This window comes from Arachis ipaensis, chromosome B08 (assembly GCF_000816755.2).
Source record: "Arachis ipaensis cultivar K30076 chromosome B08, Araip1.1, whole genome shotgun sequence".
In the NCBI taxonomy this organism is placed as follows: Eukaryota; Viridiplantae; Streptophyta; class Magnoliopsida; order Fabales; family Fabaceae; genus Arachis; species Arachis ipaensis.
This window is the reverse complement of record NC_029792.2, coordinates 18,304,802-18,327,287: the sequence shown is the minus strand read 5'-3', so window position 1 is coordinate 18,327,287 and position 22,486 is coordinate 18,304,802. Positions and strand designations below refer to the sequence as shown.

Here is a 22,486-nt window from a genome sequence, read left to right as displayed (position 1 = left end):
TTTGACAACAATTTATTATAAAAAAAAATTCTCATTTAAAAATTTTTTGCACATGTCACATAAATTTATTGATATAGTACATAAATTTTTGCAAAAATTTTACACATATATAACTCATAAACTTATTGATATAACATAAAATTTTTTATATTTAGCACATAAATTTTGCATATATATAAGAGAAGAAGAGGAAAATGACTATGATGATGACAAAATTGATAATAACGAAGGAGGAAAAAGAAAAAGGAGTAGAAGAAATCAAATATAAAATAGAGAATGAGAAGAAAAAAGAAGAAGAAAAGGAGGAGGTGGTGATGATAATGATGATGATAAATAAGAAGAGGACGAATGGATCATGATGCATAAGAAGGGGATGAGAAAAAGAAAAGAAGATGTAAAAAAAGTTGGAGGAGACGGGAGAAGAAGAATAGGTTAATGAATAAAGATAAATAAGATAAATAAGATGAGAAGTTAAATAAGTAGATGAAAAATGTTTGAAGCCAACTTTATGGATATTAATTTTCAATGATTTTGGATAGAATTCTGCTAGGGAATTAACTTGGGTATAACCAATAGCTAATAGCTAATTAGTTGAAAAACATGTTAGTTACATAAAAAAAATAAAACAATTCTTCACTACCCTTATTTTTTGAAATTTTAAAATTAAAAACAAAGAAAAATTAATTAAGTTAACTTATCTATAGTTGATTTTCTAGAGTTTTTCTTTTGGATATTATTTTTTGTTGTTGTATTTTGTTATAAAGTTAGTTGATTTGTTAAAATATTAGTTAGAGAGGCTGTTGGTTTTTTAAATTTTTTCAATATCTAAAAGGTTTAATTATTTTGTTAGTTTCTATTGTTTCATTAAATTTTTAATTAAGTCCTTGTACTTTTTTCTTTTCGATTGAGTTTCTATACCATATTAGATTTTGTAACTAAGTCTCTGTCGCGATAAAAATATTGGAATTAACAGAACATTCTGTCAAATAAAACGAATATGTCTAACACTTGGTTGAATATTCTATATAGTTTAACAGAATATTCCGTTAATTCTAACATTTTTGTTACCATAGAAACTTAGTTACAAAATCTGATATAGTATAGAGACTCAATTGAAAATACAAAAGATGGGTTATGCTACGTGTACACTAAAATCAGCCACCAAAGTCAGCCACCAATATAAAATACATGTTGGAATACAAATATACATTGAAAATAAAATTAACCACACATGTATTTATACATAAATATATTGGTGACTGATTTTAGTAACTAATTTTGGTAGACAAATAGCATTTTCTACAAAGAATATAAAAACCTAATTAAAAATTTGATAAAATTATAAAGAACTATAGAATAAATAAACCTAAATAAAATACAGAGCAACTAACTCACAAGTATTTAGTCTTATATTATTGACTAACAATAAACCTAATCAGGCCATGTGAAGTGAACAATTGACCAGAAAAGGTGAATCAGGAAGCAACTTTCAACTTTGACAGACAAGGCAATTTGATGAAACTTTATATTAACACATTTTCTGCTTTTTCTGCTTATAGAGAGACTCAGATTCTCACTGCAAATGCAAGGCTTTACAATAATGATTCTACTATGCTTCTTTCTGATGATGGTGGCTTCCACTGCAAAGGACACTATTGATTCACTGCAATCTATCAGTGATGGTGAGACAATAGTTTCAGCTGATGAAATCTATGCATTGGGATTCTTCACCCCTGGAACTTCCAAGAACCGTTACGTCGGAATCTGGTTTAACAAAGATCCATCCAAGACAGTAGTTTGGGTTGCAAATAGAGAAAAACCCCTCACTGATTCCTCAGGGGTTCTCAAGCTCAACAACACCGGAATTCTAGTCCTTCTTGATCATAATAATAGTCTTATTTGGTCCTCTAACGCAAAAAGATCCGTCCTGAATCCAGTAGCAAAGCTTTTGAATTCAGGAAATCTTGTTGTGCAAGAAAGAAGCAATAATGGTGCTAGCAAAACAGATTTCGTTTGGCAAAGTTTTGATTATCCATGCGACACAATCTTGCCTGGACAGAAGTTAGGAATAAACCTGAAAACAGGACAGAATCAATATCTAACCTCATGGAGCAGCTCGGATGATCCGTTTCCAGGTAGATATACTTTACAAATCAATATCAAGGGATATCCTCAAGTATTCATTAAAGAAGGTGCAAACAAAAGATTTCGTGCCGGATCATGGAATGGAGTTCAAATCAGTGGAACGCCACAATTGAAAGGAAACCCAATCTTTAGATATAAATATGTTTCGAACGAGGAAGAGATATATTTTATGTATGAACTTATCAATAATTCAAACCCTCATAAAGTGGTTCTAACGCCGGAAGGAATCAACCAGAGAAGCCAGTGGAATCCGGACACATCGAGTTGGACCAACTTGGCGAGGTTACCGGCTGATGATTGTGACTACTATGAAACATGTGGAGCTTATTCTAGTTGTAATGTTAACAACTATCCAATGTGTAGCTGTTTAGATGGATTTGTGCAAGATAAATTATAAGGAGGAGCAAGGTTTATCAGATGGTTGTGTAAGGAGAACTTCATTGGATTGTAATGGAGATGGGTTTTTGAAGTATTCAGGGCTGAAATTGCCAGATACAGAAAGATCATGGTATAGTAGAAATATCAGCATTGAAGATTGTAAGATGTTGTGCTTGAAGAATTTTTCATGTATGGCTTATGCAGCTTTGGATATAAGTGAAGGCGCAAGTGGTTGTTTGATGTGGTTTGGTAATTTAAATGATATTAAAGCTCTGACTCCATATTCTCTTCAAGATATTTACATAAGGATGGCTGCTACAGAACTAGGTATATATATAAGTATCTTCTAATTTTTTAATTATTCTTGTTATCAAATTTTTTCTATTTATTAATTAACTGTTTATTTTCGTTTAACGGGTGCATTTTTTCTTTTTATAGAAGCTATTCAGAAAAATAAATCACACAAATCGAACATCCGAAAGAAAAAGACGATCATCGTAGTTTGTGCGTTATCTTTTAGTGTTTTAATCATATGCTTGGCCTTCATCATCTTTAGATGGAAGATACGAAGAAAAGGTAGTTAGGTAACACACATTATTTAGGTAATGTGAGAAAACAGAGCATGTATTGTATTTACATATCACATGATGCTAATTATGCAGGTGTAATAAGTGACCAACAAGAGGAAGATCTACAATTGCCTTTGTTTGATATGTCCACAATTTCTTCTGGAACAAATAATTTTTCAACTGATAATATTTTGGGAAAAGGTGGCTTTGGTTCGGTATATAAGGTAATGGAACCATTTTCCTTTTGTTTTACAAAGCTAAAGAGAATCATAATCTTTTGCCTATGGGGTTATATTAGGGGTATTTTTGGGACTGGAAAATTATGCCCAAAAAAGGAAATTAAAATATAAATTATTACATTATGAAAACGTTACATGGTCTGTGTTGTTACAACTTTCAGGTGTATTAAAGGATGGAAAAGAAATAGCAGTTAAGAGACTCTTACAGAATTCAAGCCAAGGAATCCAAGAGTTCAAAAATGAAGTTATGCATATTGCCAAACTTCAGCACAGAAATTTAGTGAAACTCCTAGGATGTTGCGTTTATGCAGAAGAAAGATTGCTAATCTATGAATTTATGCTTAACAAAAGCTTGGATTACTTCATATTTGGTTTGATTTCAGAAAACCTTTATGATCTTTCAATTCAGTTGCAACTGTACTCTAACTTGGTGAATGTGAATTTTTTTTTTTTTGAAAATATACAAAAATCAATAGACCACAATATATTAATTTTCTTTTCAACACTTGTTAGTTATTAATATATTTTATCTACAGAAATTATATGCAAACAGATTTTCCACTAGTGATTTCTTATTAAATTTGAGATGACGTGTTAATCCATACACTAAAGAATTGCTTCTCAACTTAAGTTTACAGTCTTACCACAAGAAAGATATATCATTGACTACCTTTTGAACAGATGAAAAGAAGAGCATGTTACTAGATTGGACAAGGCGCTTTGACATTATCAATGGGATTGCTCGAGGTCTTCTTTATCTTCATCAAGATTCAAGACATAGAATAGTTCATAGAGATCTCAAAGCTGCCAATGTTTTGTTAGACGGTGAAATGAATACAAAGATTTCAGACTTTGGACTAGCGTTTTGGAGCGAATGAAACTAAAGCAAACACTCGGCATGTTGTTGGAACTTAGTAAGTTTCTTATGCTTTTTTGCTGATTATTAATATGGGTATGTATGATGACTTGACTATAGGTTTTTTGTTTTTTAACCCTTTTTCTTTCTTTTCCTTTTTCCTTTGGTTGGGTATGCGCAGCGGATATTTATCACCCGAGTACATAATTGATGGAGTTTACTCAACGAAATCCGATGTATTCACTTTTGGTGTATTGGTGTTAGAAATAGTGAGTGGGAGTAGAAATAGAGGATTCACTCATCAAGATCATAAATTTAATCTTCTAGGACATGTAAGTGTGTAACTGAATTCTAGTAATCACTTCTGTTATATATGCTTCTAATCTTAACCACAAGCTTTGCAAAATATATATGCAGGCATGGAAACTATTTATGGAAGACAAAGGGTACGAAATAATTTATGCTCCAATAAGAGATACATCAAATTTATCTTCAATGCTAAGATCAATTCATGTGGGACTGCTTTGTGTGCAAAAAAGTCCAGATGACAGGCCAACCATGTCATCTGTTGTTCAAATGTTGAGTAGTGAATCCACACTACCTCCACCTAAAATGCCTGGGTTCTTCGCAGAAAGAGAAAAATGATTGATGAAAGTTCTTCTCCAAGTAATAACAGAACATGCTCAATCAATGATGTCACAGACAGCATATTGGAGGTTAGACAGGTAAAATTATTCAAATTTGATAACCCATGTTATAATTAATTATATAGTTAGGATAATTTTAGACATCCAATTAATTATATTTTAAAATTTTTTATGTAGTTATTAATTATATATATTGTTATTTGTATAAACTTACTACTGCACAAGTTAACTTAGTATACTACTATGAATATTGCTTCTTTCAAACAGTTACTGCAACAAACGGTCAACCAGCTCTCACGTGCTCAAAGCAAATGTGGGTTCCGAAAATAAGATGATCAAGAAACTTGTGTTGAAATATATATAGTCTTCATGAATGCAATTCTTCTAAATCTGTTTTCAATTATTACAAAGAGAAATAAAAACAATCTACATATAATCTCTTCTAGTCCACTTCAGCACTTGTCTATTAGAGAAACACATTTGGAGCACGAAATTTGTAAGTAATTATTAATAAGTAGGTGTCCCAATTACATTAGATAAGTTAAACTCTAATATCATATTAGAATTGAGTGGGTCTAATTTACCTTACTGTTACGGTGGGTAACCGGAGATTATTGGGTTGGATTAGTTTGGCTGGCTCAATCGTTGGAATGATGGAGTATCCAAGCGGATTGATGTTCCAAGGCCCTCGTCCGACTTCGGTATGAGAGAATGGGGGGTGGTACCTGCAAAGACACTCCGATGCCAAAGTCAGCAAAGGGAGCAAGACAGGTCTAGAGAGTATTGGGCTTAGAGATACCTGAGGAGTGTCAGGGTATTTATAGTGGTGAACCCATAACCACCGTTGGTGTAGTTCCGTTATTCACGGGGAATAACCGTCCCTTTATCTTAGGGAGGTTGAGATATGACTCCAGGAAGTGGGTAGAGAGATTTTAGGGGCAGTTACTCATTTGAATGGGTGTTTATCTGCCAACTAATCTTTGTCCCGACTTCTTTAGAGCAAGTCGTGGTAGGAACCGACTTCGTGGGGTGAAGGTCAGTATAAAGCGAGGCTTAATCCTTTGGATTGGGCCTTTCGTTTGGACCTGGGCCTTATCATTGAGCCAGGGTATGAACAGTGCCCCTGCTCGAGCCCAAATTCTTTTAAGATGTGGGTTCGAGTATTCTACTCGGGGTCGTAGCCAATTTGGGAGGGAACCGACGTGATTGTTCGGGACCGACATGTCTTTCGTGACTTTTGGTTTTCACAGTTACGTCTAATCAAACGTCGCGTCCGTTAGGGGTTTGCGTAGGTTTTAATTACCTTGGTAACGGTGCGCCCATTAATGACCGCTTTCCGTTTTTACCATTATGCCCCTAACGTGCCTATAAATGCCTTCCCTCTCTTTCGTTGTTTCGTTTCTGTGTTTTTCAAATTTTCTTCTCTTCTGTACGTGGGGCGTTCTTTGTTTGAAGGCTTGCATCTTCCTCTACCTTGTTTCCAGGCAAAGGTTAGTCTTTTTTTTTTCCTCTTCTCTTTTATGAAATGCTTCTGTTTGCATGTCTTTATTCTTTAGATAGAGAGAAGTTGATTCGTAGGCTCTGATTCCGTATTCCCCTTAGAGACCATGTTTTTAATTTTCTTTTCTTTTTCCTTTGTAGGTTTCACTCACCTTTTTAAGAAAAGAAAATGTCTTCCGTAGAAATTCTTGCTCAGTGGGTCGATGTCACAGTCTTAGGAGAGGAACCTCTGGTTGACACTGATTTTATTACTGACCTTCGCACTCGTCACCGGCTCTGCACCTCTGATGAGGATGAGCCAAAGTATGAACTGCTTACCCTGGGTCTGGAAGACCGGGTTTGCTTCGGGAGGGCTACTGAGACGGCCCCTCATTTCTTCTTTATGTATGAGAGCATGATTACCCGTTTGGGTGTTTTCCTTCCATTTTCTGATTTCGAAATTGCTGTTTTACGTCACTGTCGTGTTGCACCTACCCAACTTCACCCCAATTCCTGGGGTTTTCTGAAAATTTACCAGTTTATCAGCCATGCTTTAGACTTTCTGACCTCTTTGAGAATTATCTTCTATCTCTTCCACATGGCCAAGCCCTTCAGTGGGCAAAATAATAAGCAACAATGGGTGTCTTTCCGAGCTATACAAGGTCGGAGAGTTTTCACCCTTTTTGATGAATCCTTTCATGACTTCAAAAATTATTTTTTCAAAGTTCAAGGCGTAGAGGGTCACCACCCCTTTTTCTTGGATGAGAATTCTTCCCATCGCTTTCCCTTGTACTGGTTAGAGGCTTCCCCCTGTGAGAAATATGGTTTGGAGGATCTGGATGAGGTGGAGGTAGCCATTGTAGGGTTCTTCCGAGAAGTATGGGGAAGGGCCCCATATCTGGATACCAAAAAATTTCTCCAGGGGTCGTCGTCTTTTGTCCAGACACAACTAGGTAGCTTTTATCTACTTTGTTTCCGACTTGTTTCTACCGACTTGAAGTTTACCGACTTGTTTTACTAATTTGTTTTCTTTTACAGAGATGGCGAGGGAGAATTCTAATGAGTCTTATCAGAGAGTCCAGGAGGCCAAGGCGAGGTCTCGCGCCAGAACCGGTGGTGTCAGGGTAACTAGCTCTCCTCTTCCTCTTCCTCTTCCTCCCCCTTCTTCCCGAAATTTGGGGACTCCTTCTCAACCCATTGTTATCCCTGCTTCGGCTTCTTCTCAGCCGTCCCCTCCTCCCTGACCTTCTCCTGAGCCAGAGAAGAAGAAGTGCAAGGCTTTAGAGTCTGGCTCTTCTTTTGAAGGTGAGGCTAAGGTGGATGCTCCTGCATTTATCCGAAAGTTCATCTATCTCCATACCCGTATAGGTATTAGGGGTGTTTAAAACCGATCCGGACCGAACTAAACCGCGGAACCGAACCGAAGAAACCGAAAATTGAATTAACCAAAAACCGAACAAACCGAAAAAAACAATGTTTTGCTATTTTTTTGCGGTTCGGTTCAGTTTTCGGTTCTTACCACTAAAACCCTAACCGAACCGAACCGAACCGATTCTTTCCAAAACCCTAAAAATTAAAAACTACCTACCCTACCCCCCAAAACGCGTTACCTACTTACCTTCCTTACTGCTGCGCGAGTCCCTCCCCAAATCCCCCATGGAAACCTAAGTACCTAACCCCCGAATCCCAGATCGGAGCCAGCCTGCCTGAGCCACCTCCCCAAAATCCCCAAATCCCTAACCCCCAAATCCCAAATCGGAGCTAGCCGCCTGAGCCACCACATCTCGCCCTCTGGGTAGCACACCCACTCACCCAGACCCAGCCACGGAGCCAGCCTGAGCCACCTAGTCACCCATTGAACCAAAAGCCACAGGGGACCCCTAGTAGACAGCACCGATCTCGCCACCTCCGACCTTGCCAGTCGCCACCTCCGACCTCGCCGCCTCCACCTAGCAGCGTTTCTGGGTTCTGTAGGGTCACCCACGATCAGGACAGCACCGATCTCGCCACCTCCGACCTCGCCGCCTCCACCTAGCAGTGTTTCTGGGTTCTGTAGGGTCACCCACGATCAAGACACTGAGACTGTGAGACAGCCCCTCCTAGTCTCCCACCCAACCACCGATTCAAGTGCATATGGAGCCATCTATTCAGGTAAACTTTACTGATGTTTTGTTGGTTATTGATTTAAACTTCAGTTGCTGCTGCCTGCTTGCTGGTTTCTGTCCCCCAAATGTTTTGCTTGCTGATTTACTGGTTTAGGGTTTTGTTCAGTTTATTGTTTGTTTATTGATTTAAACTTCAGTTGCTGGTTACTGTCCATGATTTAATTTTTAGATTATTAGGTTTTGTTCAGTTTATTGATTTAAACTTCTCACCGGGATCTCATCGGAAAATTCCTACCGAAAAAAAAAAACAAAAAAACACTTCCCACCACCATTGCTATTGCTGTTTCAGAATTTGCTAACAAACACTACGTTTCGTGTTTCCTTTCTCTCTAATTGAGTTCAACACAATGCCATTGAAAACTCTTGAGAGTTAGTCTCAATCTCCAATCCTCCATGCTTATGCAGTTGCATTGCTCCTTCACTGCAACTAATGAAAGCTACACTGCCAACATAGCTTAGTTTTTCACGAGCACTGAAAATTTCATCTAGTGTTTTTATGGTTCCAAGGTGTTACCTGCATATGTGAATTTTATGATATGATAGGAGGTCAAAGATTTTTTTTTTTAATTAGCATTTATTTTTTCTATGTTGTAAGATCCAAACTTTCCTCAGTATTGGTTTTGGTGTTTATTCTGGGAATTTATTATGCATCACTAAGTCCAAGGAGATTATCAGATTTTGTTCAGTATTGCTTGTTTAGTCTTGTTTTGTTTATTGCTGGTTATTGCTTGTTTATTGCTTGTTTATTGATAGCTTATTGCTTGTTTATTGCTTGTTTATTGGTTTTTTATTGCTGGTTTTGTTTATTGCTTGTTTAGATTATCAGGTTTTGTTCAGTTTTATTTATTGCTGGTTTATGTACTTGATTTATTGTTTTGTTTATTGCTGGTTTATTGATAGCTTATTGCTTGTTTATTGGTTTTTTACTGCTGGTTTTGTTTATTATTTTGTTTATTGCTGGTTTCTATCCTTGATTTATTGTATTTGTTTATGTAGTTTGACGTCAGTTCAAGTGAGAATATAGGCGACACTGGATTGCCTCCCGTTCCTATTCTGAATGAATCAACAAGCATCAGATCTCCGACTGCATTGCCTCCTGTGCCAGCTCCTCATCGAAACACAAGGAAGCTTGCTAGTAGAGGCCGAGGGAAAAGGCGGGCTGTTGAAGAAGCTCCCGTTGATGACTCTGCTGAAACTGAGACCGATGAAGGTAAGAGAAAACCTTGTAGACCTAGGTCTTGGACATGGGATCACTTTACTAAAGATGAAACTAGTAATCCACAGTATCCTAGAGCTAAATGTAATTGGTGTGGGGCTAGTTATGCATGTGATACACATAAAAATGGCACTAGTAACATGAAAAATCACTTGTTGTCGCAATGCAAAAAATTTTCGAAGGAGGCATTAGATCCTACCCAAAAGATTCTTTGTTTTCAAGATGTGGTAAAAGATGATAGGAAAGGGATAGGTAGTTCACTTTCTGTCGTGTCATTTGATGTTGATCGTTGTAGACAAGCGCTTGCTAGAATGATTATTGTGGATGAATTGCCTTTTTCGCATGTTAAGGGGGAGGGTTTTCGTTATTATACGAGCTGTTTGCAACCCAAGTTTCCAATTCCTGGAAGGCTCACAGTTGCTAGGGATTGTTGGAAGCTTTATTTGAATGAAAAAGTTAAGTCAAATGATGTTGCACTTTCTTACTTGAAAAATAGAATGGAGGATTGGAACTCACATCCATTAAGGGGAGAGTTTTTACATGTTAGATGTTGTGCTCATATTTTAAATCTTGTTGTGAATGATGGGTTGAGAGAAATGCATGAGTCAATTTTAAAGATTAGAAATGCAGTTCGGCATGTGCGTGCATCACCTGGTCGTATTGAGAGGTTTAAAAGTATGATTAAGGAAGCTAGAATTCTGGAAAAAGGCACTGTCCATTTAGATGTTCCTACTAGGTGGAACTCTACCTTTTTAATGCTTGAAAGTGCTTTGAAGTTTCAAAAGGCATTTAAACGTTTGGGGGAGAGAGATTCTGAGTATGCTATTATGGCTGGTGGGATTCCTAGGTCTGAGGATTGGGAGAATGCAAGGCATTTTGTGAAGTTTTTAAAAATATTTTACGAGGTTACTAACAAAGTTTCTGGTTCAACGTTTGTGACATCTTCTCAACACTTTAATGACTTTTGTAAAATATTGTCTACACTTAAGCATTGGATGGGAAGCTTGGATACGGTACTTTCAAGCATGGCTGAGAAAATGAAGTCCAAGTATGATAAGTATTGGGGAAATATAAAGAATACAAACATGATGATTTTCATTGCAGTTGTTCTTGATCCTAGGTATAAGCTTCAATTGATTAAGTGGAGTTTTGAAAAGTTGTATGAAAAAGAAGATGCTGAATTCTTAACTTCAAAGGTGAAGGAGACGCTTTTCAGGGTGTTTGATAGCTACAGGCTGTTTAGTGGTAACTATCAAAGGTCTACTCGACAAGATCCTCCTGAAATTAGCACACAAGAGCTTGAGGCACATGAAACTTCTTTTGCTATGGAATTTGAGAAGGAAATGCAATTCAATGAGAGTGCTAACAAGAATGAGGTGGAGTTATATCTTATGGAGGCATTAGAGAAGAGTGGCGTGCAATTCGACATTCTAAATTGGTGGAAAGTGAATTCCACTAAATTTCCAATCCTTGGGCAGATTGCAAGAGACATCTTAGCCATGCCAGTTTCCACAGTTGCTTCAGAATCGGCATTTAGTACTGGAGGAAGGGTGTTGAATAATTATAGGAGTTTTCTAACACCGATGACAGCTGAAGCGTTAATTTGTACCCAAAATTGGCTCCGAAACTCTCCAAAACTTGTCCTCGAGGAACTCATCGAGGAATTGGAGAAGTTGGAATTAGGTATGGTTAAGTTTCTACTTATAATTTTCTTTATTTTAATCTAGTTTTTATTAATATATATTAATTGTTATGATTTTTCTTGTTTTATATATTTTGTAGAAGTTGCACCCACTCGTGATCCCAATGAAGAAGATTCTGGTGTTGAGTCTGATTAAAGTACATCTTGTTAAGTTGTTATGGTAGGAATTGTTTTCCTTATATTATTATTATTATTGTTATAATTATTATTGTTGTTGTTCTTATTATGTAACTATTTTTTTTTTAATTTCAGGTTGGTTTGCATTATGAAGTTTAGCTATTTTGTTGGAGAAGACACCATAACTTTGCTAATGACAATTTATTTTTATTTTCAGTTGTGTTTACTGTTGAACTATTAAACTTCTTTAATTGTCGTATTTGAATTCTGTTGTCGTTATATTTCATTAGATCAAGACTTTGTTAGCTATTGTGTATTTTGGTTTGTCAATTTCAATGTTATGACTTTGCATAATAGTATGGTAGAATTTTTTTTGAATGAAAAAACCGAACCAAACCAAACCGATTTTAATTGGTTTGGTTTGGTTCGGATGACCTTGAAAAAAAAACCGAACCAAACCGAACCGCAGCTTAATTAAACGATCGGATCGGATGGCTTTTCCTTCAAAAACCGAACCAAACCGCACCGCGAACACCCCTAATAGGTATGGATGATGTTTCTATTCGGAACCACCTCACTATTCTAGCTGAGGAGAGCATCAGGGCGGCAGGGATTTGTGCCAAGTTCCTTGATATTTTTTAGAAGACTCCTCTTAGCTCTCTGGGTTCAACCTCTAAGGTTGAAGAGTTTGAGGGAAGGCTTCTCATATATCAGGAACATGAGAAGGAGTTGAAGAAGGAGGTTGCCAAATTGAAGGAGGAGAGCGATGGCCTCCGAGAGAAGGAGAGCAAGTTACAAGCCCTATGTAACATGGAGGAGGGCTTGAGAAAGAAGGCGCAGGAGAGTTATCAGAGTTTATTTGAGGACCTTGTGGCTGTAAGGAGGGACTTGTTGAACTCTCGGACTGCCTATGCCGAGTTGGAGGATTCTATTGCTGAGGGGGCCGAGGAGGCCTGGAGGATTTTTAAGGAGCAGGTCGGAGTTCTTGCTCCCGACCTGGATCTCTTTCCTTTGGATCCTGACAAGGTCGTTATTGATGGTACCATAGTTTATCCTCCAGCTCCCGAGGTCGTCACTGAGTCAGATTTGAAGACTCGAGGGCAGAGAATCATTGAGTCCCCTCCTCGTCAAAAGGATGTTCCGAGTTCCTCAAGACCTTACGGCGCTTCTTCTCCGACTCCTATGGACACTTCTCTCCCTGGTTCTGATGGCGCTCCGACTCCTCTTCTCGACTCTGGTGGTGATCCGACTACTCCCTTCGGTCCTGGTGGTGATGCTCTTTAAAAATTTGTTGGCTATATGGGGGCCCGGCCTGTGGGTTCCCTCTTTTTTAAACTCTTTATATTTGTGGTGGTGGTATATTGACATTTGCCTTGGCCTTTTATGGCCGTAAACAAAAATATTTATAATTGCCCTTTTTTGGATAAGGGTTTTATTTAACGAAAATACCCTTTTTGGTATAAGGGTTTCAGCTACCTTTTTGTGTGCATGCTTTCTGATTGTGATTTTTCAAAGTCCCTTTAATCTTTTCCAAAAACCTTTTTCTTGTTTGTCTTTCTAAGTCTTTCCGCTTTAAGGACTTTGGGATAGCCTTTAAGCTTTTTCCTAGGTTTTTCGATCTCTTTTTTGTTATTCCTTATACTCAACTTTGTTTTATTGAGTTTTATGACTTAGGTTATTTTTGCGATGCGCTTTCTTTTCTACTTGGTTTTTTCATTCCGACTTATGAGTCGGAATGTCTCCGAGTTTCTCACGATCAACTTTTATAACCTCTTTACACCGACTTGTACCTCGTCGTTTTATCCTGACGACCATCTAGGTCGGTTCATGGGATTTTCACGTTTTGTCGAGCTTAAGTCGGCGCATTTCGTTGGAAAAAATAAACGAGAAGAAATTTATAAGAGATATTGTAAAAGATCTTTATTAATTTGGGAAGGTACTTTACTGCTACTAAGGGTTTTTAATAATCTTTTCCCCCTTAGCCTCTACTATGATGCCTCATTAAAAACCCTTCTTCAGAAAAAAACCCTTTAATGTTTGGGAAAAAATCGTGAAGTTGGGAAAAGAGTACATCAGGGAGTAGAGTTCGCTTTTAACTATAGTACCTTTTCATATTACAAGCATGCCACGATCTTGGTAACTCGGCGCCGCTTAGGTCGGTCACCTTATAATAACTTTTTCCTAAGACCTCGCTAACTTTATAGGGTCCTTTCCAATTGGCAGCAAGTTTTCCTTCCCCCGATTTGTTGACTCCTATGTCGTTTCTGATTAAGACCAGATCGCTTAGTGCGAAACTTCTTCGAATGACTTTCTTGTTATATCTGGTAGCCATCCTTTGCTTCAGCGCTGCTTCTCTTATCTGGGCTTGTTCTCGGACTTCGGGGAGCAACTCGAGCTCCTCTTTGTGCCCCTGTATGTTTCCGATTTCATCATGGAGAATCACTCCTGGGCTTTGCTCACTAACTTCCACTGGTATCATAGCTTCTATCCCATAGACGAGTCGGAAGGGTGTTTCTCCAGTTGCAGATTGGGGTGTCGTCCGATAAGCTCACAACACTTGGGGGAGCTCCTCTGTCCAGGCTGCTTTTGCATCTTGTAGTCTTTTCTTTAGCCCCGCCATTATGACTTTGTTGGCTGCCTCGGCTTGTCCATTTGCTTGTGGGTGTTCCACCGAGGTGAACTGGTGTTTGATTTTCATACTGGCCACTAGGCTTCTGAAGGTAGAATTGGTGAAGTGGGTTCCATTATCCGTGGTAATGGAGTGAGGTATCCCATACCTTATGGCTAGCGACCTGGCTCCGAGATGGTTTCCGCAGATCCCATTGTGGACCTCCTCTAGCACTTTAGTGGTCCTTGAGGTCGGTACGCACTTCAACAATGGCGTTGATATTCCTCTTTTATAAAGGATATTTTTCACCAGAGCGTAATATTGTGCTTCCCTCCGGATTTTCTTGGCCTCTTTTTCCTCTTTGGGGAGGATGTCGAATTTTAGGTATTCGACCAGAGGATTCATCCATCCGAGATTTAGCCCGGATACCTCGAGGATATCTTGTTTGCTCTCTGCTTTTACTACAGAGGGCTCTTGGAGAGTTTCCTAGATCAGGCTTCTATTATTCCCTCCTGGCTTAGTACTTGCTAATTTGGAGAGGGTGTCTGCTCTGCTATTGAGATCCCGAGTTATATGCTTAACTTCGGTTTCGGCAAAGCGTCTGAGGTATTCCAGAGTTTTTTCCAGGCATCTCTTCATGTTTGGGTCTTTGGCCTGATACTCTCCATTTATCTGGGAGGTCACCACCTGAGAGTCACTGTATATCATCACTTTTGTTGCACCGACCTCTTCTGCCAGCTTCAATCCTGCAATCAGGGCTTCATATTCTGCCTGGTTATTTGAAGCTGGGAATTCGAATTTGAGGGATACCTCTATTTAAGTTCCCCTTTCATCTGCCAGTATTATGCCTGCACCGCTTCCTGTTTTATTTGAGGATCCATCTACATAGAGTTCCCATGTAGTTGGCTTTTCCTCTTGGTCTCCTGCGTACTCAGCTATGAAGTCGGTGAGGCATTGGGCTTTGATTGCTGTCCGAGTTTCATACTTCAAATCGAACTCGGAGAGCTCTATTGCCCATTGAACCATTCTCCCCATAACATCCATCTTTTGGAGGATTTGCTTCATGGTTGGTTCGTTCGGACTCTTATTGTATGTGCTTGAAAGTAAGGTCGTAGCCTTCGTGAGGCTATTACTAAGGAGTAGGAAAACTTCTCTAGTTTGTGGTACCTTAGCTCGGGGCCTTGTAGAACTTTGCTGATGAAGTAGACTAGATGCTGTCCGACCTCATCCTCCCTTATCAGGGTTGATGCGACAGCTTTGTCTGCTACGGACAAATAAAGGACGAGATCTTCCCCGACTAAAGATCGGGTTAGGATTGGCGGTTGACTCAAGAACCTTTTGAACTCTTGGAATGCTTCTTCGTATTCCGGAGTCCATTTGAACTGGCATCCCTTTCTTAATAAAGAAAACAGTGGAAGGGATTTGAGTGCTGATCCTGCCAAGAACCTGGAGAGGGCTGCAAGTCGGCCGTTCAATTGCTGAACCTCTCTTAAGCAAGTCGGGCTCTTCATTTTCAAGATAGCTTTACACTTATCGGGATTTGCTTCAATCCCTCTCTGTGTTAGCATAAAACCTAGGAATTTTCCAGCCTCTACTGCGAAGGCACATTTTGCGGGATTTAGCCTCATCCCGTGTAGCCTTATGGTGTCGAAGACTTGCGAGAGGTCTGATAAGAGGTCGACTCCTTCCTTGGTTTTTACTAGCATGTCGTTGACGTAGACTTCCATTAAGCTCCCAAGGTGAGGGGCGAACACCTTATTCATCAGCCTTTGGTATGTGGCCCCTGCATTTTTTAATCCAAATGGCATGACCACGTAGCAAAAATTAGCTCTGGGCGTGATGAATGATGTTTTCTCCTGGTCTGGCTCATACATCGGGATTTGGTTATATCTCGAGTAGGCATCCATGAACGACAAGTATTGATATCCCGAGGTAGAGTCTACTAGGGTATCAATACTCGGGAGTGGATAAGGGTCTTTGGGACATGCTTTATTTAAGTCGGTGTAGTCAACACACATCCTCCAATTGCCATTTTGCTTCTTGACTAGAACTACATTTGCTAGCCATGTTGGATATTTAACTTCTCTAATGAAGCTGGCTTCTAGGAGTGCCTGAACTTGCTCTTCCACCACTAGGGCTCGTTCGGGGCCGAGCTTGCGCCTTTTCTGTTGTACAGGTCGGGATCCCGGATGTATCGAGAGCTTGTGGGACATGAGCTCGGGGTCTATCCCGGGCATGTCGGAAGCCTTCCAGGCGAAGAGGTCGGAATTGTCTCTTAGGAGCTTAGTCAACCCTTGCTTCAGGGTCTCCCCTAGGTTGGCTCCTATGCTGGTATTCTTCCTTTCCTCTTCGCCGACCTGTATTTCTTCAGTTTTTCCTCCTGGCTGTGGTCGTAGTTTTTCTTTGGCCCTTGCACCACCGAGCTCTATGGTGTGAACCTCTTTGCCTTTACCCCTCAGGTTCAGGCTTTCATTGTAACACTTTCTTGCCAACTTCTGGTCTCCCCGCACTGTTGCTATTCCCGCAGGTGTCGGAAATTTCATGCAAAGATGGGGGGTAGACACCACCGCCCCGAGTCGATTCAGGGAGGTTCTGCCGATTAGGGCATTGTATGCTGACCCTACGTCGATGACTATAAAGTCTATACTCAGAGTTTTGGATTTTTCCCCCTTTCCAAAGGTAGTGTGGAGGGGTATAAATCCTAGTGGTTTTATTGGCGTATCGCCTAGCCCGTACAAGGTGTCGAGGTAGGCTCTTAATTCCTTTTCATCCAACCCCAGTTTGTCAAATGCAGGTTTGAAAAGGATATCCGCCGAGCTTCCTTGATCTACTAGGGTTCTGTGGAGATGGGCATTAGCTAGGATCATAGTTATTACCACTGGATCGTCGTGTCCAGGGATTACTCCTTGCCCATCCTCTTTTGTAAATGAGATAGTGGGGAGGTCGGATGATTCATTTCTGACCTGGTATACTCGCTTGAGGTGTCTTTTGCGAGCGGACTTGGTGAGTCCCCCTCCTGCGAATCCGCCTGAGATCATATGTATATGTCTCTCCGGAGTCTGCGGTGGTGGGTCTCTTCTATCTGCATCGTCTCGCTTTCTCTTCCCATGATTGTCCGACCTTTCTATGAGATATCTGTCAAGTCGGCCTTCTTTGGCCAGCTTTTCTATCACATTTTTAAGGTCGTAACAGTCATTTGTCGAGTGACCATATATTTTATGGTACTCACAGTAGTCGCTGTGACTCCCCCTTTTTTATTTTTAATGGGCCTGGGAGGTGGCAGCCTTTCAGTATTGCAAATTTCTCTGTATACGTCCACTATAGAAACCTTTAGAGGAGTATAAGAGTGATATTTCCTGGGCCTGTCAGGATCGATGTCTTCTTTCTTCTTGGGCTCCCTTTCTCTCTCTTTTATTGAGGGAAGGTGCCCAAGTCGCCAGCTCGACTCTCTCAGCCTGGCGTTTTCCTCCATGTTGATGTACTTTTCAGCTCTTTCTTGTACATCACTCAGGGAGGTGGGGTGCCTTTTTGATATGGACTGTGAGAAGGAACCTTCCCTAAGTCCATTTACTAGCCCCATAATGACTGCCTCGGTGGGCAGGTCTTGAATCTCTAGGCATGCTTTGTTGAACCTTTCCATATAATCTCGTAGAGGTTCTCCGACCTCCTGCTTTATTCCCAGGAGACTTGGTGCATGCTTTACTTTATCTTTCTGAATGGAGAACCTCATCAGAAACTTCCTCGAGAGGTCCTCGAAGCTGGTGACCGACCTTGGAGGGAGACTATCGAACCATTTCATCGCTGCTTTCGATAAGGTGGTCGGGAAAGCTTTGCAGCGTGTTGCATCAGAAGCATCAGCCAGATACATCCGACTTTTAAAGTTGCTTAGATGATGCTTTGGATCGGTGGTTCCGTCATAGTCCATATCGTGCTTTCGATAAGGTGGTCGGGAAAGCTTTGCAGCGTGTTGCATCAGAAGCATCAGCCAGATACATCCAACTTTTAAAGTTGCTTAAATGGTGCTTCGGATTGGTGGTTCCGTCATAGAGGTCCATATCGGGGCTTTTAAAGTTTTTTGGAACTTTTGCCCTCATTATGTCCTCACTGAAAGGGTCCTCCCCTCCCGGGGGCGACTCTTCTCGATCTTCACGGGAGTTCCGACCTCTGAGGGAGGATTCTAATTTTAAGAGTTTTTTCTCTAACTCTTTTCGTCGATCCATCTCCTCTCTTAGGTGCTTTTCTATCTCCCTTTGTCGCTCCCGTTCCTGTTCCAGCTGTTCCAAGCGACTTTGGTGGACATGGACTAGCCCCATTAGTTCAGTTGCGTGGGGTGGTCCATCCTTTTCTAACTCATGCCCCTCCGAGGAATTTGTCTTCGGATTTTTAAATCCGGAGGTTCCTTCCCTGTGTTGGTCGTTGGTTTCCTGGTGAAGGGTCAGGTCTGCGTCGTGGTTTCCGGTATCCAGATTCTCTTGTTCGGAATCTGATGCCACATGACCGTCTTCCTGTGACATGTCCGCCTTTACTGGTTGATCTCTCGGGTCCCCGGCAACGGCGCCAATGTTACGGTGGGTAACCGGAGATTATTGGGTTGGATTAGTTTGGCTGGCCCAATCGTTGGAATGATGGAGTATCCAAGCGGATTGATGCTCCAAGGCCCTCGTCCGACTTCGGTATGAGAGAATGGGGGTGGTACCTGCAAAGACACTCCGATGCCAAAGTCAGCAAAGGGAGCAAGACAGGTCTAGAGAGTATTGGGCTTAGAGATACCTGAGGAGTGTCAGGGTATTTATAGTGGTGAACCCATAACCACCGTTGGTGTAGTTCCATTATTCATGGGGAATAATCGTCCCTTTATCTTAGGGAGGTTGAGATATGGCTCCAGGAAGTGGGTAGAGAGATTTTAGGGGCAGTTACTCATTTGAATGGGTGTTTATCTGCCAACTAATCTTCGTCCCGACTTCTTTAGAGCAAGTTGTGGTAGGAACCGACTTTGTGGGGTGAAGGTCGGTATAGAGCGAGGCTTAATCCTTTGGATTGGGCCTTTCGTTTGGACCTGGGCCTTATCATTGGGTCAGGGTATGAACACTTACAAACTAATTTAAAAAAAAATTACTTCACATTTATAAATTTTGTAAAAATTTTATTATTGAGATTTAATGTAAACTTTTTAAAAGCATATATTTATATCATATAAAAATTGATACCAAAGTCATTTTATATATTGGTAATGAAGATTGCTTATAATTTTGTGATATTAACATTTTATTGTAGATGTCAATTTATTATGAAATAAAGTATGGAAAAGTCTAGGGGCAGCAATTTTATTGAATTTTGACCAGCATGTAACTATCAAAGAAAGGTGAGTCATTAGATGAAATTTCACACCAATCTCACACCATTAAATCATTATTGATGGCTATTTGATGACTACCAATCACAAAAGTTGTTGGTCCCCTAGCATTGCTCATAAAGTATATCTTTCTTTTCAATTTTAACCAAATTTAAATTCGCGCAAGAAAAAACTAAAAATCAAGATATACGAGTTTACTTAGATTTTATAATATTTTTAGTACCATAAAACTATGTAAATATATAACGCCAAGATAATGAAAAATAAATAGATGATAACGAAATCAATGCATCATATAAAAGGACTAAACACTTCTATATATTTATTTACTATTGTATATTGAATTGGCTTATCATTGTGATAATCTATGAGCTTATCAATTTTGAATCAAAATCTATCGGGGAGAGACTTGAGTAACTGTCAGATTATTAACAGATAGTTTATTGTTGCTTGATGAAGAATGGTTACCAACCACATCTCTCTCAACAAAGAACCCTCGCTTCTTTGGATGAGGCAATGCCCATTCACTACTCAGCATCGTAAGCACACACGACATGCTTGGCCGATCTTCTGAATTTCGTTGCACGCATAGCAGACCAACATGAATTGATCTTAGGACTTCTGGAAAATCAATTGAGTCTTTGATAGATGGATCAACTATTTGTAAGCACTTGCCTTCTACGAAAAGCGTCCATGCCTGCATTTGTATATATTGCAATAAGTACATAAATTAGGATGATGCTATTTGGTTGGAAACTATAAATGAATATGGAGGACAAACAAAACACTTATTCTTACATGCCCAAGAAGATTAAAATTGTGATCAATATGGATGAATCCTCTATTTCTCTTCCCGCTAACTATCTCTAACACCAGTACTCCGAAGCTGTAGACATCAGATTTTGTTGAGTATATCCCATCAACTATGTACTCCGGTGACAGATAGCCGCTGTGCAAAAGATTAACAAAAAAAATTTGAATCAAGAAAAAGCTATTACTTTCATTTTATATTCCTCTCTACATGTCATGTAATTAGACACTTACTAAGTTCCAACAATGTGCCTTGTATTTGCTTGGTTTTCATTTCCTACAAAGCTTCTTGCTAGTCCAAAGTCTGAAATTCTAGGATTCAATTCGTCATCTAACAAAATATTTCCAGCCTTAAGATCTCTATGAACTATTCTATGTCTTGAATCTTGATGAAGATAGAGAAGACCCCTAACAATTCCATTAATAATAAGAAAACGCTTTGGCCAGTCTAGAAGCTTTCCCTTCTCACAATCTGTTTAAAACAAAATGAGTTGGACTAATTTTCTGATGAGGTTCTGAACCATATGTAATCTTTGTTAAATAAAAGGAAGAGCATGGTTCAAGGGAATCAAACCAAATATAAAGAAGTCCAAGCTTTTGTTGCGCATAAATTCATAAATCAATATTCTCTCCCCTGCTTGAATGCAATACCCTAATAGCTTCACTAAATTTCTGTGCTGAAGTTTGGCAATATGCATAACTTCATTTTTGAACTCTTGGAGTCCTTGGCTTGAATTTTGTGAAAGTCTCTTGACAGCTATTTCCCGTCCATTTTCCAAGATACCCTAGAAATTGCAACCATTGTAAGCTACAAAATATACATATTTAACTTGACATATATTTGCTTCAATTTTATCATTTCAGCAGAGTTATTGAAGTATTGAGTAATCTAGTTGTAAGATTTTTTTTTCCTTTGTTTTACCATACAAAGGTGAGATCTGCTACATATTGACAAGAACAAACTTGATCAAGAATATTATGCATTCTAGACTAAGGGATCATACTTTTTTTTTTCCATTTGATTACCTTATAAACTGATCCAAAACCACCTGTCCCTAGTATATTGTCACTTGAAAAATTACTTGTTGCAGAAGTAACTGTGCACATATCAAATAAGGGCAGTTCCAGATCATCCTCATCATGGTGACTATTTATTGCACCTGATTCTGTTTCTTCTTTTATCTTTCCTACAAAGTAGCATGTAATGAGTTAAAGAAAAAGAACCAAAAATGTCTAATAAGCTCATTTTTCCATGCTATTATAACTTCTGCTATTTCCCAATAATTTAATGGAGAAGGATCATCAGAGCTTTTCCATGATGTTGCCCTCCGATTTAGTCCTGTAGCTAAGTTTCTTCCCAACTTCTGTCCAGGCAAGATTGTGTCGCCTGGATAGGCAAAACTTTGCCACACAAAATCTTCCGTGTCGCTATTGCTGTCATCCTGCACAACAAAATTCCCAGAATTCAAAAGCTTTGCAACCGGACTTCGTGCCGATCCTGTCGTGTTGGATGACCAGATAAGACTATTATTACTATCAAGAAGGACTAGAATTTCGGTGGTGTTGACCTTCAAAACCCCTGAGGAGTCAGTGAGGGGTGTTTTTCTGTTTGCAACCCATACTATTGCCTTTGTTGGATCTTTGTTAAACCAAATTCCAACATAACGGTTCTTGGAAGTTCCAGGGCTGAAGAATCTCAATGCAAAGGTTTCATCTGCTGAAACTAATGTCTCACCATCACTGATAGATTGCAGTGTGTTAATTGTGTCTCTTGGAGCACAAAATTGTATTAAATTCAGCAGAGAGAAGCATAACAGGAGAAGGCTAAAGGCTTCCATCAATCGTTTATATTCTTCTTGACAGTGTCAATAATATATCAACCACGTATGCGTTGAAATGTTGTACTATTTTCAATTTAAGGTATTTGAGCTTGACCTTTTTTGCGTAACTTTTATTTTACTTAAAGTTAGTCTTGCAAGAATGTACTACGTCATCGGCGAACTTTATCCACAAGATTGGATATTTAAATCTTAAGAAGTTCTCTTATCAAGTTAGTGTATCATTTATTACTCTCAACTCCGAAACTGAGATCTTGTATATATTCTATCTATTCTATATTATTATTTATTAGAACATCGCTAATGCTACATCTAATTTCAGTTTTATTTTAAGTCTTATAAGATGATATATATATTTGTAAAA

At 39.2% G+C, this 22,486-nt stretch overlaps 2 protein-coding genes and 1 pseudogene across 2 annotated transcripts; 1 reads left to right on the top strand and 2 right to left on the bottom strand.

Moving 5' to 3' along the window:
• Positions 1,398–9,851, top strand: LOC107610665 (annotated as a pseudogene).
• Positions 19,772–21,469, bottom strand: LOC107610663 (G-type lectin S-receptor-like serine/threonine-protein kinase At4g27290; the record flags this gene model as incomplete). Its single annotated transcript, XM_021108163.1, has 5 exons — positions 19,772–20,171; positions 20,273–20,423; positions 20,519–20,756; positions 20,859–21,069; positions 21,311–21,469. Coding segments are annotated over 5 exons (1,062 nt in total), but the record flags the coding sequence as incomplete, so codon positions are not given.
• On the bottom strand, positions 21,472–22,294 carry LOC110265257 (S-locus-specific glycoprotein S13-like). The gene has a single exon (XM_021108162.1). The coding sequence runs from the start codon at positions 22,120–22,122 to the stop codon at positions 21,472–21,474; it is 651 nt and encodes a 216-aa protein (XP_020963821.1). The 5' UTR covers positions 22,123–22,294.